This window comes from Peromyscus maniculatus, chromosome 4 (genome assembly GCF_049852395.1).
Source record: "Peromyscus maniculatus bairdii isolate BWxNUB_F1_BW_parent chromosome 4, HU_Pman_BW_mat_3.1, whole genome shotgun sequence".
In the NCBI taxonomy this organism is placed as follows: Eukaryota; Metazoa; Chordata; class Mammalia; order Rodentia; family Cricetidae; genus Peromyscus; species Peromyscus maniculatus.
In genome coordinates this window covers 114,224,733-114,245,230 of record NC_134855.1, presented here as the reverse complement: position 1 = coordinate 114,245,230, position 20,498 = coordinate 114,224,733, and the positions used below count along the sequence as shown (strand labels likewise).

The 20,498-nt window shown below is 38.4% G+C and overlaps 1 protein-coding gene across 1 annotated transcript in view; it reads left to right on the top strand.

Moving 5' to 3' along the window:
* The window catches only part of Pak5 (p21 (RAC1) activated kinase 5), a 305,931-nt gene extending 301,892 nt beyond the window's left edge, over nucleotides 1-4,039 (top strand). Inside the window, exon 10 of the mRNA XM_006983961.4 lies at nucleotides 1,781-4,039. Within this exon, the coding sequence (XP_006984023.1) occupies nucleotides 1,781-1,936 (156 nt within the window). The 3' untranslated portion in view covers nucleotides 1,937-4,039. The remainder of the gene's footprint in view (nucleotides 1-1,780) is intronic.
* The last annotated feature ends 16,459 nt before the right edge of the window (nucleotides 4,040-20,498 follow it).

The window sequence follows — 20,498 nt, the reverse complement described above, 5'->3', positions numbered from 1 at the left end:
ATAAATTAAAAATAGTCAATGAACGCTATGAAGAACACAAAGCACTGTGAAGATATCGAATGTACAAGACAGAAGACTGGGAGCTGCTTTAGTATGAAAAACCAAGGATGCCCTTTACAGAAAGATTCATCTGAAACAAATGGAAAAAAGTCACTAGTCATGCAAAGATCTAAAAGAAAAATATATCCATGCAGAAGGAGCATCAGATAATACAAGGACCTGAAGCCAAGGGAGAAAGCTTGTGTGTTGGAACAATTCATCAAGGAGATAAGGATAGAACATTCCAGAGAAATAGGCAGGAGCTACATCAGTCAGGGAGAGAAAGGGCTGTTCATATCAAGGACCAATGAATGTGGTTTTCACATGTTCCAAGACATAGCAACTGGGACTACGCTAAGGCTCATGGTTATTCCAAGAGTTACCCTGCTAGCTTGCAGCTCACTGTAAGACCTGATCAACCTCGAGGTTGATTTCAAGATCAACCTTGGCTTAGCCATACCTCCCTTGATCTGCTTTATAACAGATGAAACATGAGGCTGCCTTTTAGGGGAGAGGGATTTGAAATGGTAGAAGCTCCCCATTTCCTCTCATGTATTACTGACGATAACAATAGAATTGTTGTTATAGCTTGTGCAGAGAAATTAAGCAAAAATAAAACTACAAAAATTCAATAAGAGTTTGAAATTTTTGATAGATTGGATTAAGATTAACAAATGAAAATTAACTAAAAACCTGTTGTGTGAAAATAACTCCACATCCAATAGAGTTGAGTGCTAATGAATACACAAGGATATATTTACTTCTAATGTTTAAAAGCTGGAAAAAGCCCAGCTGTGTTTCCCAAATGAATAAATAAGCTATGGAATAATTGGATAGCTATACAAAATTGAAAACAATAAAACAAATGAGGAAAGAAACTCACAAATGCAATTTTAAGTGAAAATAAGCCAGTGAAAGTTAACAGTATACAAATATATGTGTTTGTATATATACTATATTTTTGTATATATATTTATGCTATAATATATCTATGATAATATATACATATAAATATATATGTGTGTATTTGTACAAAATTGTAGTGTAACTTATACATAAATTATATGTATATTATATACATATAAGTTATATGTATATATATAATTATATGTGTCTATATATATAATATTGCACAAAACTTAAAAGCAGGCAAAATTAATGCATCCTATTAGAAGTAAGGATACTCATTACCTTTTGTATGGCTATAGGTAATGCCAAGAAGAAGCCTGAGGCACCCTCTTAGAATGGCAGAAATGTTCTAGATCTCAATAGAGTTAGAGAGTGAACAGATGTCAACATATGCTAAAGTCAATCAGGACATTCATTTAATGATGTTCATCACCAAGTAACATCTGATATCTGTCAGAAAAGTTAACTTTACAAAAATTAAATAGAAATATGTTTCTCTCTGTGAAGTGGGGAGGGTGTCCATCAAGCACTATTTCATAGTCTCGGTGAACTTTCTCACACATGCCACTAGTGCCCATATAATCTAGACATAACAGTTGCTTTCATTAGTTACCATCATTATTTTATTTAATAAATAGTTACTCTACCTTTTATCCCCATTGTTTCCAACTTTGAAAGCAATTTTAATGATAGCACATGTTTTTCTTCCCTATCTTTCTCCTTCATTTCATTTAATGTGAAATCATTGATGAGATTTTTTGGGACATTATTTTAGGACACTGGACTGGGCTTCTATGTTAGTCCTCAGTGTGGTGTCTCTTTCTTTTCACAGGTTTCTTCCATGCTCCGAGGATTCCTGGATCTGATGTTGGTGAGGGAGCCCTCTCAAAGAGCCACAGCCCAAGAGCTTCTTGGACATCCATTCTTAAAATTGGCAGGTCCACCATCTTGCATCGTTCCACTCATGAGACAATACAGGCATCACTGAGCAGATTCATATAGGAGACAAATCTCAGTGAAGAAATGAGAATGATTCAGGAGAACATGAGGAAAAACCCACAGAACATGAATAGGCCTGTGCATTCTAAACCAGCTGATTAGTGGGACAGTGTGATGACCTGACCGGCAGGGTTTGACAGACCAGGGCATCTTCTAGTGTCTTAAATAGGCATCTCTCCACTGACAGCTGGCATGGTCATTTGGAGCATGGCTTTAATAAGTCATCATTATACATTTTCAGCCCTTCTTCCAGTGAATCAGAAGGACTCAGTACAAACTCCGTTATGATATATCCTAGCCACATGCAGGGTACCGCATAGGATTTTCTATATTGAAAGAATACTTTTCTGGCAAAAAAAAAGGAAAGAAAGAGAGAAAAGAAAAGAAAAAGCACTTTTTTTCTTAATGGTAGCAGTGTAATGTATTTTGCAATGAATTTGTAATTTTTCTGTACGATAGTTTTGATAATTTATAGTACTTTGATGTCACGTAGCCATTGTCTCGGTTGAAGTAATACTTGTTTACTAGCAGGCATTTGAACAAAACCTTTCCTACTTTTTTATCCCTTTCAGAGAACCAACGATTCTTTAGGAACTTTGAATACTAAATGACCCTCAGTCACCGTCAGCTTTAGCAGAAAATCTTTCTTATCCTAATAAGTGTCTTATGTAATGGAAGAAGAGCTAAGAGTGATGATGTGGACACTTCATTTACCCAACCAAATACAGTGAAATAAAATTTGAGTCACAGGATCAGCCAAACAACTCCTTGAGATAACGCTAAGTATTTTGGAAAATAATTTCCCCTCAAGGATTGTGGCAACACACCCATTTTTGAAGAGCAAGATATTCCCCTTGATGCCCACCTTTAAATAAGCATGGCATCTCCTGTGACCAAATTTCCCTCCCAGGGAGCAATTTCAGTGCTGGAATCATTGGACTTAGTTCCCCAGATAGAATGTTTCCGTGAGACCATGGAAATCCCAGGCTCACAACAGGAGAGTGAACGAGGCAAGCTGTTTGGTTCTGTGTGTCACTGTTTCTAAGACTCTGTATGCTAGCATACCAAACTCTTGTCTGTGTTATCTTCATGCCGCAGTATTAATCACTGTTATCCATGTATTGTGCTGGAAGTCTGAACGGATGATAGAGGGTGAATTAGCAAGGGAGTACTTTACCAGGTATGGTCTAACTTCAGTGGTGACCATGTTATAATGTGTTTCCAACATAAGGAGAGTTGTGCTGCTGTCTAGATCTTCCTGAATGTTGATAAAAATGAATGACTACTACAATACATTTTGTGTTGCTTGTTGGATGAATTTGCATGTTAACTGTAGGCCAATATAGATTTGCCTTTAAAATTCTGGAAGTGCTACATAGTCATCAATAGTTTCTATTAATTATGCATCAGACAAAAGCCATTTGTTACCAAACTAGAAAACCAGAGACTTTACTTAATAACTTCGCATACTGTAACAAACATGAAAATAAGTTTGTGAAGATACTCTGGTTGCTCTAAGCATAATTAAGAATTTTTTTTGTAATTAATAGGTTGATAATTATTTATTATAGTTTAAAAGGAAAAAAGGCATAAAATGACCTTCTGCTGATTAGCTGTTCAGTTTTTCCCCAAACTGGAAATGCTTTATCCTAAATAGAACCTATAACTTTGTTGCATAAAACACAGATCATTGTTTTATGTAAACTCTTAAAGTTTTAATATAAATGTGTAAGAATAAAAGCAATCTCAACCCCCAAAAATGGCAATCCCAAAATGTCACAAAGCAGTGTCATAATTCAGCCAGGACTATGTAGGAGAAGAAAGAAGAATAAATCAGAATCATTTTTAACTATAATCAACATTTAAAAATTAATTGCAGGAAATAGCCGACTTTTGATTCAAACAACTTTTGACAGTGTAATGGAAACGTTTTCTGTAATTTTCTTATCATTGGGCATTTTTTACAGTATTTGGTAAGTTTACAAAATGTTCATGTAGCTTAACGGGGTCTGTGAGCACTGAGCACCGGCAGAAACTGCACACAAATAAAGCAAGCGTTTGCCTTTTCCCCACTGTGCTATTGGAAAGACTCATTTTCTGAATTTGTCTTATTGAGTAAGTAGGGATGGTGTGTTGATGATCTTGGGATGCAAATGAACTGGTTTATATGTTATGTCATGATGTCTCAAACTGAAGATAAAACAATCCTATCCCTAAAGGTTACCAGTTATGTAAGAATGTGATCCAGATACCCTACTTAGAAAAAAAAATTAAATTCTGAGAAACCAGGTCCAAGGGAAACCAGATGAAGAGCTAAAGACCTCCACTTTACTTCTCTATCCCATGGATGGTATGCTGATTTGAGGCTTTTTACCAACAAATTTTACTTGAAAGACTTATCTAGAGGTCTCTTAAAGTAGAATAGAGTGTTCAGTCTCTCCATTCTCTTCAACTGACAAGAAGAAGCACTAACATTGACCCCATAAAGTTGAAGAGAAATGTTTGTGACAAAGAGCCCATTTCTTGTCTAGAAATTTTAGAAGGTTGCTTTCATGAAATAACCTGAGACATAAGGATGAGGGAGGACTTAGTACATCATGTGTCCAGGAAGAGAAAGATGGAGGCAATCTTCCACAGACAAGACCTCAGTCTTCGCTATAAAGGGAGTAGGCATTATGTTTTCTTGCCTGTATATAATGGGTCATGGAGAAGAATCAAGGAACATGTTAAATTACTTTTAAAAAGTAATGAAAGCCAGAGAGATGACTCAGTGGTAGGATGCTTGCCACCAAGCCTGCTAACCCGAGTGCAGTCCCCGGAGCCAAATGGTACAAAGAGAGACTCTGTTAAGTTGTCCTCTGACCACCACATGCATGCCATGGTACATATGCTCGCGCTCGCACGTGCACGCGCACACACGCACACACACGAGGAATTTCTGTAAAAAATGAGATGCACGACCACATACTGTGCATTGGAGGGAAATTTAGGGAGATATGGCTTCTTTTCTGCAGGAAAAGAGGTCAGAGTGCAGCTGAAACTGAACTCTAAAAAAGTATATCACCTACACAGAGACTCTTGTGAACAGCAGAGGCCGTGGCCTTCAGACAGAACCAAAATGAGATTTGGGAATCTTCCTTCCTTCCCTCCAATAGCATCTCAACTCAGCTGATTTCAGACACACTACCAGAAGCTTGCCCCCATATGAGTCCCTGTAGACTTGGCCATGTCACAGTGTAAGACACCATGATCGAGTAGGGGATGTGGGAGGAAGAGGGAATAGAGTATCATGTTATATACCCTGCCATTGCCTCTTGATTCTATCTCTTTCTCTGGTACAAAGTCACCCAGTTCAAAAAGAGATGTGTTGGTTTTGAATTGACTTGAGATAGACTCTTTGAAAGCCATAGTAGGTAAAGGGAATCAAACTGAATTATGGTTGTGTTCCTATTACCCACCTGGAAGAACGTTCACTGTCAATTAATAAATAAATAAATAAATAAATAAATAAATAAATAAATAAATAAATAAATAAATAAATAAATAAATAAAATCATTTCATGAAGCTAACATCTCAGAGCCAAACTCTCTGGTCAATTTAATCAAAGAAATAGATAATGAGTTTTCAAAGAGAGACAAACTATCTGGAGCAGATATAAAATGCATAAACAGGAAAAGTCTAATGAAACTAACATGATATGACATAAATGGAATGAGTTTGAAAGGCAGACTGTCAGTATGGGCATGTTGAATTATATTTCCATTTTCAGATTACATTATTTACATGTGGGTTACATCAAAAGGAAAACCTAAAACAAACAGTTAAACACAAATTCTATACATGTGCAATGACCCTGGAAAACTCTTCCTACCAGAATGAAGAGAGAGAGAAAAGCAAATGCTACATAACAATTTCCTTTAAATTGAAATTCTCTCCTGCAGTAGGAAGGGAAATTCATAAGACACAGGAAACTCACAAGACTTACAAGACTCAGGAGATTCCTCCCTACTACTGTATAAGCAGCAAACTATTGCCAGGGTAGAGGAGATCATTGTTGCCTACAAGTTAGTCAAGAAACATTAAAAATGTATCTTTTATGAATTAGTAACCATAATGTGGTTAGTTTTTTGGTGAGGCCTTTGTCTGAAAGCCAGGCATATTCCTGTAAGTAACCAATCCCCTGTGCTCTTGTTAGCAACCCTAATAAACTTACCATTTCTTGAAGCAACACTTGAGTGGAATTTTCTTTGGTTTGTAGTCAGTGCCCTATCTGGGGTAAATAATTTTTTTCCCCAGGAAAAGTCAAGCAACATAATGAGTACCCAAACAAAGACCAACAGGATTAGAAGAGCAGTTATATGACTTCTGTAATGGGTGACAAGACATGCAACTGAGGCTGGCTGATCCAAATAAGGGTGAAGCATCCATAGGGGTAATCCCATCATGACGGCCTTTCCCTGTGTGGTATGGGATGCTTGATAAGTTTAGGCCTCCCAATGGCCTCTCCACCATCTCAACAAACAGAATCATACCTAATCAGGAAAAGCCCAGGTTTAGTAGGTAAAGCACTTCCAGGCAATTCCCCAGCCCCACAGAGAGGAGAAGGGGATGAGACCAGAAGAACCGTGAGTATGTTTTCTGGTATGCTGCTGATATATCCCCTGTGGGAATCGTCCTGAGCTTCTCTGGGGAAGGAGCTGTGTTTGATGGGCTTTGAAGGGGCAGGTTTAAGGAAAGAGATGGGGAGGGGAGCCGAGGTGGGTCTTCCACCAGACTCCTTCCAAACATTCCTGACTCTTTGGATATAGGGATGCCAGGGTGCCAGGGGTTGAGATGGAGCTCCCACCCAGACAATGCTATCACATCTTGTTAGCAGTTCTATGGTTCCTGCTATGAGTAATAAGACATGTAACTAAGGCCAAACTATGTGATAAAGTATAGTCTTCTGCATAGTATAAGGTACATGTCTTTGTAAATGTGGTCTGCCACTTGATTATGCAGATTCTCTAAATATAGCTGTTAGAGTAGATGATACACTGCAATCCCTGAATATAGAAAATGTGGGATGGAACTAAAAGCAAACTATGGAGATAGTTTCATGGCCTTTGTTGTGGGCAGTAAGTCATACAACTGAGATTCAATGATATCCTTAGAAAATATTTACACAAGTAAGGAAAAAATTACAACAGGAAAAATACATATAGATGGTACCCTCGGCCTTAGGTTCTGATTTGGTAGGAAAAGTAAGAAAAAGAGGAGGATGAATTGAAGGTGGAAGCTTGCTGTTTCCTACAGCTGGTAAGGTAGAAGAGATAAAGAGTACTGAAGAGACCTGTACTATGCTGATGAGCCCTTCCTGGGACCCAAAAATTTAGGTTGTATGGCAGGAATCAGTGAAAGAGGAAAGAGTGATGTGGAAGTGACACCCTGCAGATCTGATTTTTAAGGAAAATCTGTGATAACCAGGGGATGTTCAGCATCCTAACTGCTTCAATTAGTCAAGATTTTTTAACAAGAAATAAAAGAACTTCTTATGGGTTGGCTCATGAAGCTGTGCCACAGAGAAAGAAATTGAGTGATATCCCTCTTTGAGATTATAAATACTACGTAACCTGAGGCAGTATGCATGAAATCAGTCCTTGGTAGACTGACTCGTACAAACCATTAGGGACATTTGGCTATTACCACCTGATGCTTATGAATATCATGTACTGGAAAATGATAGAAATAGGACAAGCATACCTGAAGCAGGCACATGGTGAATGGTAATTGATGTTTATTACACCATGTTTGACAAGATTGTCTTGTTCACAGGAAACTTTACTGTAGTAATACTTCCTCTTCGGGATCTCCAGCCTTCAAATAATGACATGGAGATTTATTATTAATTATGAAAGCTTGGTCTTTAGTTTAGGCTTGTTTCCAACTACCTCTTATAAATTAAATTAATTCATACTTTTTAATCTACATTGTACCGTGTGGTTCATTACCTCATCTCCCTACTGCACATCCTGCTTTTTCCGTGTCTTGCTGGGGAATATGCCTTTCTTCTTCCCAGAGTCCTCTCTGCCTAGAAGTCCCACATATTCTCTCCTGCCTAGCTATTGGCTATTCAGCTCTTTGTTACTCCAAACACAGCAATACATCTTCACACAGTATACAAATATCCCATAACACTTAACAAATGTTAGCAAGGACCTTGGGGCTGGTATGGGGATTCAGTGACTTTGCTGAGCCCCATGGTGGAATGTGATCTTTTTGGGGTAAGAAAGACATGGCTGTAAATTGGGTTAATAAGTTGACAAAGCACTTAAGGGGGTGGAGAGGAAGAAGGTGGGGGGAACAGATGATGAGTTCTGTCTGTGTCACTCAAAAATAAATGTCAGGAAATTTCTGTTGAGCTAGAGTTCCTAAAGAAAAATTGACACAAAGCCAAATGTAGTGGTAACGGGCCTCTAGATGATTTCAAAGCCTAAGCAATGGTTCACCAAAGGAATGAAAAAGGGGATATTTTACAGAGAGACATAGGTAAAAAGATTAAGTTTGCCCTTGAGGCAAGCAATTATCCTCCTAAAGGATGATGTGTGATGGGTTGCAGGAAAGTATATGGGTAATAGAAATTGGCCACCCATCCCAGGGTCCTTTCAGCAGGCACATGTAGTCAGTGGAAAGGTAACAGCCACTGCTCACCTCACCTAGATTCCTATAAGTAACCTCCATAAACTCACATGGCTCATCAAGGTGTCCTTTGCTCTGTCACTGGTACCATATCATTTGTTCACATCTTACTAGAGAAGAATTTTTTGTTGTTTGATCTGGGTTTGTTTGTTGGTTGGTTTGTTGGTTTGTTTGAGACAGGGCCTCTTTATGTAGTCCTGATTGTCCCAGAACTTGTTATATAGACCAGGCTGGTCTTGAACTCACAGAGATCCTCTTGCCTCTGCTTCCCAAGTGCCAGAATTAATGGTTTGTGTTACCACACTCAGCCTATTCTACATCTTACTATGAAAAGCCATACAACACCATAAAGGTTGGATGAATTAGTTACCATTGTGGGCATTGTTCTCATTCCCATTAAAGAGCTAAGAGATACCTTGAAATTTTCCTTCAGAGATGGGAGTGCCAGGGTATTTATCCACCTTCTTCAATTCCTTTGTTGATTGACATTTGTCTCTGAACTATAAATGCCCAGACATTCCAGTTTACTCTGTACCTGGGTACAGCTGTTCAGGAGAGGGGCAAGAGGCTGTTGGAATCATCAACAAATGACCCTCGAGAAGGATGAAACTGATGGAGTCCTGACACTATCTCATTCATAAGTAGTCCTAATTAAGCACAAAACACAGACTTAAGGAAGTCTATGAGTTGCTGATATATGAATGAAAATGTACAGTGGCACCTTGTTCTGAAAGCTTTGCTCATGGAGCAAATGCTTTGATAGTTATGCCACATTGTTGTAAGAAGTGTTCTTTCTTTGTTTTTAAGACCCTCTCAGAATTTTATTTATTTATTTAACAAAATATTTTATTGATTCTTGGGAATTTCACCTTATGCACCCTAATCTGCTCAACTCCAAGTGTCCCCATATCCTAACCTCACACCTGCAGTACCTCCCCAAAAGAACATTTTTTTAAAAAAAATCGAAATGAAACAAAGCAAGCAAACAAACAAAAACAAGAATAAAGCAAACCCCCCAAAAAACCTCTTCACTTCTTCTTTCCCATCTCTTCAGTACCTCTTCATTCATCCTGGTGGCATTAGGAGTGGTGTGCCACATATATACCCTTTTGTCCCATCAACTTTACTTGCAAATGCTCATTGCAATGAGTCACTGGTCTGGCTGAAGACCTCTGGTTTCTGGTACACCATCATCACTGGGTTCCTACTGAGACTCCTCTAGGATATCCAGTGGCTGCCCCAGTCATGGAGATCCTGTGAATATCCTCCCACAGGACCAGTCCCTTCCCCAGCTCTAGCACATCCTAGATAGGGCAGATGTTAGGGTGGGCCAAGCCAAGGCCTGGCTGTGAGCCTGGATAGTAGATGAACTGGTCACTGGGGTCATTCACTTCAGGCGAGGGGACAGAGCCAGCTCCCCTATGCCCATGCCATCAGGCTCAGTTCTCCCTTGCCTGTGGTGAGGGGTGGAACCATCTCTCCTGAGTGCAGGGGCCAGCTCTAGCAGTTTTCCAAACTTAGTCATAAAGAAGTTCAGGATCTGTTTCTCGTGCGTGGTTAACTTGCCCAGCCTTGACGCAGGGGGAGGAACTCCATCCTACTTCAACTTGATGTGGCATGCTTTGTTCAAGTCCATGAGAGGTCTGCCCCTTTCTGAGTGGAGATGGAGGAGGAGTGGATGCACAGGGGTTAGATGGAAGTAGGTGGGAAGGAATGGGAGGCGAGGAGAGAGAGAAAACTGTGGTCAGTAAGTAAAATAAATGAAAAAATATTAATCAAGTAAAATAAAATTAAAAAAACCTTCCTCTCAACCATAAAAAAGAGTTCAGGATTTTACTTGATCCCCTCTTAAATAACATGAACAAAGTCCCAAAGAGTTAGGTAATAATACACATTACATTGTATAATGTATAATTAATATATAAGTGTTATTTTATATCATATATAATGTATAATTAACAATCATAAATTATATTAATCATGATACCTACTTATACCATGTACACACACACACACACACACACACACACACACACACACCGCATACTTTAGCCCTACAAAGGCAGGGGTGTTTCCCTTGTCCAGTGATAAGTCCTCCCATACCGGAAAGGACCTAGCATACACATAGTGCAAATAAACACTTGTCATGTCTGCCTTTATAAGCCCTTCCCTAATAGACAACCTAGAAGGTTTAGCTACTTGAAATGGCAGCTGAAGCAATCACTGGCTCTGCAGTTCCTTAGCATCTGGGTCCTCTTGGCTGTCTGAAACTTTCAGCTCTTTATCAGAAAAAAAAGGTTTGCATACACAAAGCAAAACACACATTGTTTACAAAGAAAGGCAATGAAAGTATGGTTATGCTTTCCATGATATGATTTTATAATGAGGTTACTAAATACCATAACTTCATTTTTAATTCTGTGTATGGGTGTGTGTCTGTGTGAGGGTGTGTACATTCGAGTGCAGTTGTCCATGTTGGATACTCTGGAGTTGAAGTTACAGGCAATTGTGTGATGCCTGATGTAGGTGCTGGGAACCAAACTTGGTACTTCTGCAAGAGCTGTACATGCTCTCAACTTCTGAGCCATCTCTTCATCGCCAGCTACCATAATTTCAAAGTAATTAATATGTTATTTTTGAAGTATCATCAAAATGTAATATAATGATTTCTGTTTATTGTAGATTATAAGTTCTACAGTTGTTAGAAATCTGTATTCATAACTGAATTATATCCTTCTTTGAGTTTAGTAAATATTGGAGGGTTTTTTTTCCTATCCAAATTTATAGGTTTGGACATTTCCCCTCACTACAAAAACACAACCCCATGATCAGTTTGCTTAGCTAAGGAAACCTTAGCATAGAAACATAATCTGAATTCAGAATAAGCTCCGAGAGAAAAACTGTGGATGCCTGTTTTTTTTTTAATTAATTTTGCAAGATATTTGATTACAGTGTATAAAGATATGTCACATTATTGATTTAATAAAAAGCTAAACAGTCAATAGCTAGGCAGGAGATATGGGCTAGACTTCCAGACAGAGAGAGCCCTGGGAAGAAGAAAGAGGGAGTCGTCAACTGAACTCAGAGGAAACAGAACATGCAGAAGGAGAGGTAAAAGCTGCCAGCCAGCTGAGGGGAAGGGTTAGGAGGGCTGGGGACAGGGTGGAGGGGAGTATAATGAGAGAGATGTCTTGATGTGAGGGTTTATTTCAGGGTTAGGGGAAAAAAATGGTGCTAGGGAAACTCCCAGGAATCCACAAGGATGACCCCAGCTAAGACTCTTAGCAATTGTGGAGAGGGTTCCTGAACTGGCAGTCTCCTAAACAGGTTGGTGACTACCCTAGTTGTCATCAGAGCCTTCGTCCAGTAACTGATAAGAGCAGATACAGAGAGCCACAGGCAAGCACTGGGCCAAGCTCCGGAAGTCCTGTTGAAGTGAAAGAAGAGACTGGGTCATGACAGGGAGAACCCACAGAGATAGCTGACCTGAGCTCTGAGCTCGTGGGAGCTCAAAGACTCGGGACTGATAGCTAGGGAGCCTGCATGGAACAGACCTATGCCTTCTGAATGTTCATGACAGTTGTGTAGCTTGGTCTGTTTGTTTGGCTGTGGGATCAGGACCTGTCCCTGGCACTTGAACTGGCTTTAGGGAACCTATTCCTCGTGCTGGATTGCCTCACCCAGCCTTGATGCAGGGGAAGAGCTTGGTCCTGCCTCAATTTCATGTGCTATGCTTTGTTGACTCCCATGGGAAGCCTGCCTCTTTCTGAAGGAGAAGGAAAAGTGAATTGGGGGTGGGATAGATGGAAGATGGAGGGAGAGGATGGGAGGAGAGGAAAGAGGGGAAACTGTGGTCGGTATGCAAAATAAATGAAAAAAAATTATTAAAAAAAGAAAAATTAGCATGGAACTGAAACAGATAGTGCAAAATGAAATTAATTTTTGAAGAAATACATGAAATCCTGCCTATCTTCATTGTTAATCAAAGTACAATTTTTAAATAAAATATTCTCATTAATAAAAAGTAAAAAAAAAAAAAAGCTACCAGTCACACGACAGCACATGGATTAATAGAAATGGGTTAATTCAAGTTTTAAGAGCTAGTTAGAAACAAGCCTAAGCTAAGGCCGAGCTTTCATAATTAATAAGAAGTCTCCATGTCATTATTTGGGAACTGGTGGTACAGAGAAAAACTTGCTACACATTAGTCCCTTTTGATCATGAAATGTTGTTTGTTAAGTAATATTGCAGTTGAGATGTTAAGGAATGTGCTAGAAACAAATGTCATTAACCACTCCTTTTATGGAACAACTGAGGGACCTTCCTGCATCCTCAAGTAATTTTGCAAGGATGAAGAAGTGAGCTCCATTTTCAAGTGAGAAAATGTACACATGCTGGCACAATAACTTGGATAATGTTACATCTTTATTAACATCTTCATAACTCAAAATTTTCATATTTCTGCATCAAAATTACCTGGGAAACCACATAGAGGGTTTTATTGAGGTTCACTGGGTGATGCCTTAGAGCTGGTGTTTTTCAATGCTAGGTTTCAATCTGCATTTTGAGATGACTTAAAGTTGTTTGTCTGGATGAGATTGTTCAATATTTGCAATAGTCAGAAATGATCTTTTCAGGTGAAAAACTGTCTTTTTCAGTTGATAATTCCAGGAGAACGCTTCTGTCTAGTGATAATTTGGACTTCCTCTGCAATAAACACTCCCATGCAAAAAGTACACTGCTGTCTACCAGAGGCATCCAATACAGATGGGCATCTTAACATCTTTCCTCTCATTTCCCCATTCATATTTCTTTGGTGTCTCCCACCTCTATGCAGCTTTGCCAAAGTTTTGGATAATAAGTATATGTAGTTTGGAGAATATTCTCAAGATTTTGGTGGGAAATAGCTGTCCTCTGCTCTCTGACACATTTTTCACTAGAAAGTTAAACTGTTTGTTTCAAGGAAGGGAATTCTGCAGAGCCATGCTCAAAATTAAAAGCAAAGTCACTCTTGGGGCTGTGAAGATGGGTAACATGATAAGACCACTTGTTCTATACATATGAAGACCCGAGTTCTAATACCCACGGCCTGCTTTTTAAAAAGTTGGATATGGCCACAAATGTGTATAACCCTGGTGTTGAGCTGGGCAGTCAGAGACCAGCAGACTCCAGGAACTCACTGGCTGGCTAGTCTATCAGTAAGAGTAAAGTTCAAGTTTAGTGAGAATCTACTTCCTGTCTCAAGGAAATAAAGCAGATAACAAAAGAGGAAGATATCCAATGTCATTCTCTGGCATCTGTGTGTCTGCCCATGGGAAAGCATATTTCCATATATATGTGATTGCATGTAACACAGACACAGACACACACACACAACTTTAAAAGAAAAAAATCACTCCCATCTCAAAAAAAAAAAAATCTACATATACATCATCTGGTCTGGCATTTCCAGATAGGCAGATCCATTATCCATTTTTGCCCAGAGGCATTTAAGTTTCAATTCCCAGTAAAAAAGAAAGACGACAGTTAAAGAGGTAATTGAGCACCTGTGGCTAATCTGTTTGCTTTGTTGTCTTTCCTTTCTCTAAGAAATGTGAGCAGATGGGCCATTGCTTCTACTCCTTCTCCAATAGCATCGACCATGTAAGGCAATGGCAACAGGCATGAAAGTAGCTCAGAGCTGGTCCACGCTATACATTCAGAGACTTCAGGATAGAAATGCCCAGAGATCTGCATCCTGTGGCTTCCCTTTGTCTTGCTCAGTTCATGATCAAGACAGGGTCATAGCTATAGGGTGTAATACTAGGTTCAAAAGAACTTATACTGAGTTTAAGATATGATCTTAGAATGGCTTGGTATAGATGGCATGGTGGGGAATGACTGTACTAGTAACACTAATGGTGAATAGTAATAATGACTTTGTATTTATTCCATGTGTTCCAGGTAGGAAAAAAAAAGATGCCTCTTAATTTTGAGAATTAAAAATTTAGATTCCAGAAACATTTAGTCAGTTCAGACACAGGAATTCAACTGTTGTTTTAAAGTAACACATTTGCATGTATTTGCTTTCCTGACAGTCCTCTCCCTACAGAGTCTAAATTGTCAAGATTATACATTCTGCCCAGGATTACTGTTTGACCCAGTAGGTGCTCAAAATGATTACAGATGTTCACACTCATTGTTTTTGAATGCACAAATGGATGCCAGTTCTAAACTAATAATGATCATATGTTTGATGAATACCAGTTGGAAAAAATAAAAGGGAATATTCAGAAGTTCAAATGTTTTGTTTGTTTGTTTTTGTTATTTCTGAAGAGGCCACAGAAAGGAATGGTTGAAGTGTTTTATTGCCCCAAATAAAACAGCAAGTCTTGTTAATTTAGCAAGAATTTCTGGGCTAGGGAGAGGTTTCTGACTATAAGAGGTAAAACACTAGGACATGAATGAATGAGCTACCTCTTGTTTTGTTAAAGACTATAGGAGGAAGAGGAAATATTCTTACCCTAAAAGCCAGAGAACAGGGTTTCTTCTGCCTCTATTGTGTTTTAAAAATGGTGGCCTATGAAGTAGATATAATTCAAAACAGATACACTTCCCTAAGAAATTTTACTATATTATGTTTTCAGGCAAACAAAATTCAACATGCACTACTAGACCACATACAGCTTTTTAATCAAAAGCAAGTGACAAATCCAAGAGCAAGAATCAGTGGCAGCAGAGGTGTTATTATCAAAGCTGTTTATGTCTGCCAAGATAAACCCTTGGCTTTCCACCTTAAGAATCTGTTTTCCCTGGATACGATGGATTTACATCTTAAACATCCCCCAAAAACCCATGGGTTGAAGATGTGGTCCTAGGCCATGGTGCTACTGGGAAGTGGTGGAACCATTAGGAGGTAGTGCCTAGTAAAAGAATGTCATTTGAGAATACATCTGCATGTACTATTATGCATTATACATTGTTTATATGGCCTTTGCTGTGGACTGTAAGTCATACAACCAAGGCTCAGCCTCTCCCCAGGGAGAGGCATATAAGGAAAAAATTACAACAGGAAAAATACATATGGATGCTGCCCTCTGCCTTAGGTTCTGATTTGGTAGGAAAAGTAAGAAAAAGAGGAGGATGAAATGAAGGTGGAAGTTTGCTGTTTCCTACAGCTGGTAAGGTAGAAGAGATAAAGAGTACTAAAGAGACCTGTACTATGCTGATGAGTCCTTCTTGGGACCCAAAAATTTAGGTTGTGTGGCAGGAATCAGTGAAGGAGGAGAAAGCGAGGTGCAAGTGACACCCTGCAGATCTGATTTTTAAGGAAAATCCATGATAATCAGGGGATACTCAGCATCTAAACTGCTTTAATTAGGAAAGCATTTTGAACAAGAAAACAAAGAGCCTCTTACACCTGGCCACACCCCTGCCTGTATCCTTCTATTTGCTTTCCAGCTGTATGAGATGAAGAGACATCCTCTGTTCTAGATTTATACTGTGCCATCATGGTTCCATTGTAACCAAGGACTGAAGCCTTTCACAATTGAACCAAAATAAACCTTTCCTCTCTATAATGTGTTTGTATTTAGGTATTTACCACTGTTATTGTGGTGGCTTGAATAAGATTGGCCCCCATAGGCTCATATATTTGAATGATTAGGGAGCAGGATTAGGAGGTGCAACTCTGTTGGAGTAGGTGTGGCCTTTTTGGAGGAAGTGTGTTACTGGGGGTAGGCTTTGACATTTCATTTCAAATGCTCAAGCCAGGTCCAGTGTTATTTTATTTTCTTTCTGCCTGTGGATCCAGACATAGAACTCTCAGATCCTTCTCCAGCACCATGTCAGCTTTCCACCAAAATGACAATGTCATTGCAGAATATTTGTTTAACTATGCAAAGGTGTGCTACAATTGTTTAACTATGTAAGGATGTGTTGCATTTGTTTAATTATGTGAAGATGTGTTGCTGTTTTACTTTGCCTATCTAAGGCACCTGATTTGTCCAACAAAAAGCTGAATGGCCAATAGTGAGGGAGGAGGTATAAGTGGGACCTCTGCATAGGAAGAGTAAGTAGGAGGAGGAATTTAGACTTGGGGAAGAAAGAAAAAGAGACACTAGGGAGATGCCACGGGTCAGACAGACAGAGATGGAGGAAGCAGGAAAGTAAGACACATAGAATGAAAAAAGCTCCAAGGCAAAATGTAGATGAATAAAAACAGGTCAAATTACGTTAAAAGAGCTATTTGGACAAGTCTAATCTAAGGTCAAGAATTCATAGTTAATAAGAAGTCTCTGTGTCTTTATTTGGAAGCTGGTTGGTGGCCCAAAGAAAAACTTACAACTACAAATGGCGCCCAATGTGGGGACCAAATTTCCAGATAGGGCCTGAGAGAGCTGAAGAAAAAATACAAATAAACGGATGTGGCTCCTGTAAGAGAAGCTGCTATGCAGCTGGTGTGCCAACTTGAGCAGCTGGCACACCAAGTAGAAACAACAAGCTAAGTAAAAATGCCTGCCACAGTGTGGCTATCAACTTCCTAGATCTGGGGCAGTTCAATGCAGCTCTTGGTTAAACACAGCTCCCAGTTAAATGCAGCACTCAGACAGGCCTGTGAGCTTAAGGTTCAGCTCTCATGGACCCAAGAAGGGAGCAGAGCCAACTGCCAGAACCCAGGGCAGAGGGCCTAGCTGCCACTTAACAGTTTAATGTTTGGCTCATGTGGTTAGAGAATGCTACAGGTATACAGTAAAACAAGAGCAGACTGAAAAACACCTTAAACAGATTATAGTGTACATAGGTGCTTAAGAAAGAAAAGAAAATGGGTATAGATGCTCATAGGAAAAAATAAGTAGTTTAAAAATAATTAAGTAGAGTCTTTAAAGAAAGAGTAAAGTAATATAAAAAGAATAAGCCACATAAAGATGGGAAATGCATGAGGAGTTTGGATCCTATATGGTGTTTGATTGACTTTGAGTTTTTTGAATGCTGATGAGTGAACAGCAGCTGCTGAGAGACATGGGATTGTAAAAGAAACTGCTGAATTAAATCAGCCTAGACACTTTAAGGATGTCTTAACTTTAAAATAGAATTCAGAAAATTTGTTCCCTCAGGAAATAGAAAGCTATGGATTCCTTCAAAATTAATAGAGATCATATTTGATTAGGGGAGACCCCCTCAAAATCTTGGCTAAAGAAATAAAGGTATAAACCTAGAAACACTACAAGGCAGGTGACATATATGCTGATCTCTTGACATGGGAACATCTCAGACTAGATGAGACATGATAACTCTTGTTGGTTACAGAGTCCTTATGACTTATTATTACATGCATCCTTTCATGTGGCATAGATGGGGTTTGGTTATACAGTCCAAACAAAATTAAAAAGTTGACAGATATCTTTTACCTGCTCAAACATAAAACAAAAACATCATCTTTGTCTGGCTTGTGTACAATGCACAGTCCATACTTGTGTTAACGCAGATATGTATGTTACTTTTAGAAATTTATGTTTTCAAAGCAAAGGGACCAGATACCACAGGTGATCCAGTCTTTCGGAATACAATTTCTGTTGCAGTTTCCTCAGAGTTCTGAATTCAGAACAACTTTAAAGCTGCTGGATGAGATGGTCCAGCCTCACAGACTACTCTAGCCAGGACTTCAGATAAGCCTTGTACTTTCTCATTACACAGAGACTGCACAACAAAAGATAAAGCTGGTTTTCTTAGGACTTGATCATTATCTCAATTTTCTCAAGGTCCCCTTGGGATACTGTAACCCCCAGACAACACTGAGCAATCTAGAGAACACAACACACATTCCAAAAAGGTGGCGTGGGTGGTTTTTGGTCATTTATGGATGCTTGTCATTATTTAGTTGGGATATAGGATAAAAAGACAACTATTCATCTCAAATATTTTACATTGATATGGATTTTTGTATATTGATACAAATTTAAGGTTATTTTTGCTATATTGTATATATGTTTCTACTCTTATTTAAGATATTGTACTACCTAGGCAGCTCATTTAAAATGTAATATAAAGTTCTAAACTTTGAAAGCTATTATTACAAACTGTTTAAGATAATTAAGAAATGCAGTTTAGTAGTTAGTCATCTATAACAATCAAACTTGTAGTCATGCTAGGTATGTTTTCAAGGTTAAATAGATATATTTTAGATAGATAGGTAATCTTCAAATGCTTCAGAAACCTACAGAATATGACACTTAAGATATTTAATAAGCTAAGGCTTTTCGTGACAGTGGGAAATGTCTGTTTCTGACAGCACCAATCTACTTCAAAAAAGGATGATGAGCATGAAAGAACCTCCATTTGGAGTTTGCTTTCATTGTGGCAAAGCTAGCCATTTGGAAAAGAAACTTCCCTTACCTTGACTGCTGACAGTTTACTGTACAAACTGGACACACAGGACATAAAGACTGCCAAACTTTGCCAAGACAAGGTGGAACAGTCTTTCAAAATTCCTGCTTCACATAAAAGTCTGTCAGATATTCTAGGCCTGTAGGCTGAAGATGGATGCCTCAATGTTGCAGAGGAACCTCAGGTGATTTTCCAGGCAGCTATATGTCTTTGTCATTTCTATAGTCTTGGAAGTTGCTTGTTCTATATTTCCTGTTTATTCACTTAGGTAATATTTTATCCTATTCAAGTCTCTGGTGGAGTTGAAGATGAGATAGTTATAGTTATACCAAATTCAGAAAAGAAACTTACATAAGAGATGTAAAGTTTATAAGGTTGAGAAACATAAAAGTTTAAATTGTTTATCAAAGAAAGTGTTTTGAAGTCTAAAAAGATAATTTTGGGTTGGTAATACAAGTTAGGATAGAAAGTAAATCAGGTACATAACTTTGGACTTATGAAGACAGGATATTTAATGAAATATTTTCTCTGAATTTGTCAAATGCAAACGGACTGAATATTGTAAATGTAATTTTTACCTGCTAATTGTTCTTAATGTATATTGTCTTACTATGTTAAAGCTAAAACCTTTCTTTTTATTTAGACAAAGAGGGGAAAATGTTGTGGAATATTTATTTAACTCTGCAAAGATGTATTGCAATTCCTTAACTATGTAAAGGTATGTTACATTTGTTTAATTGTGTAAAGATGTGTTGCTGTTTTACCTTGCCTGTCTAAGGCACCTGATTGGTCCAATAAAAAGCTGAATAGTCAATAGCAAGGAAGGAGGTATAGGTAGTACTTCCGGGCAGGAAGAGTAACTAAGAAGAAGAATTCAGTCTCAGGGAAGAAAGAAAAGGAGATGCCAGGGAGGTACCAGGGACCAGAAAAACAGACAGACATAGAGGAAGTAGGAAAGTAAGACACACAGAATAAAATAAAAGTAAGAAGCCCTGAAAAAAAATGTAGATGAATAGAAACAGGTTGAATTAAGTTTAAAGAGCTGGTGGGACAAGCCTAAGCTAAGGCTGAGCATTCATAATTAATAAGAAGTCTCTGTGTCTTTATTTGGGAACTGGGTGGTGGCCCAAAGAAAAAAATTCTAACTATACAATGGACTAAACCTCTGAACTGTGAACCAGCTCCAATTAAATGTTTTCCTTTATAAAAGTTGCCATGGCCGCCATGGTGTTTCTTCGTAACAATTAAAACCCTAAGACAGCTAGGGAAAACCAACATTTTTTTCATTTCATTCCTGCCCCATCTTTGTTTATCCTCTTGCATATATATATATATATATATATATATATATATATATATATATATATATATATATATTAATCCAATCTGCTTCTCTGGTTACTAAACCATTGTAGTTTCATTTTCTTATTTAAAAACAAAACAAAACAAAACAAAACACAACAACAACAACAAAAAAAAAAAAACAGCCAAAGACCAGAGTGTAGTG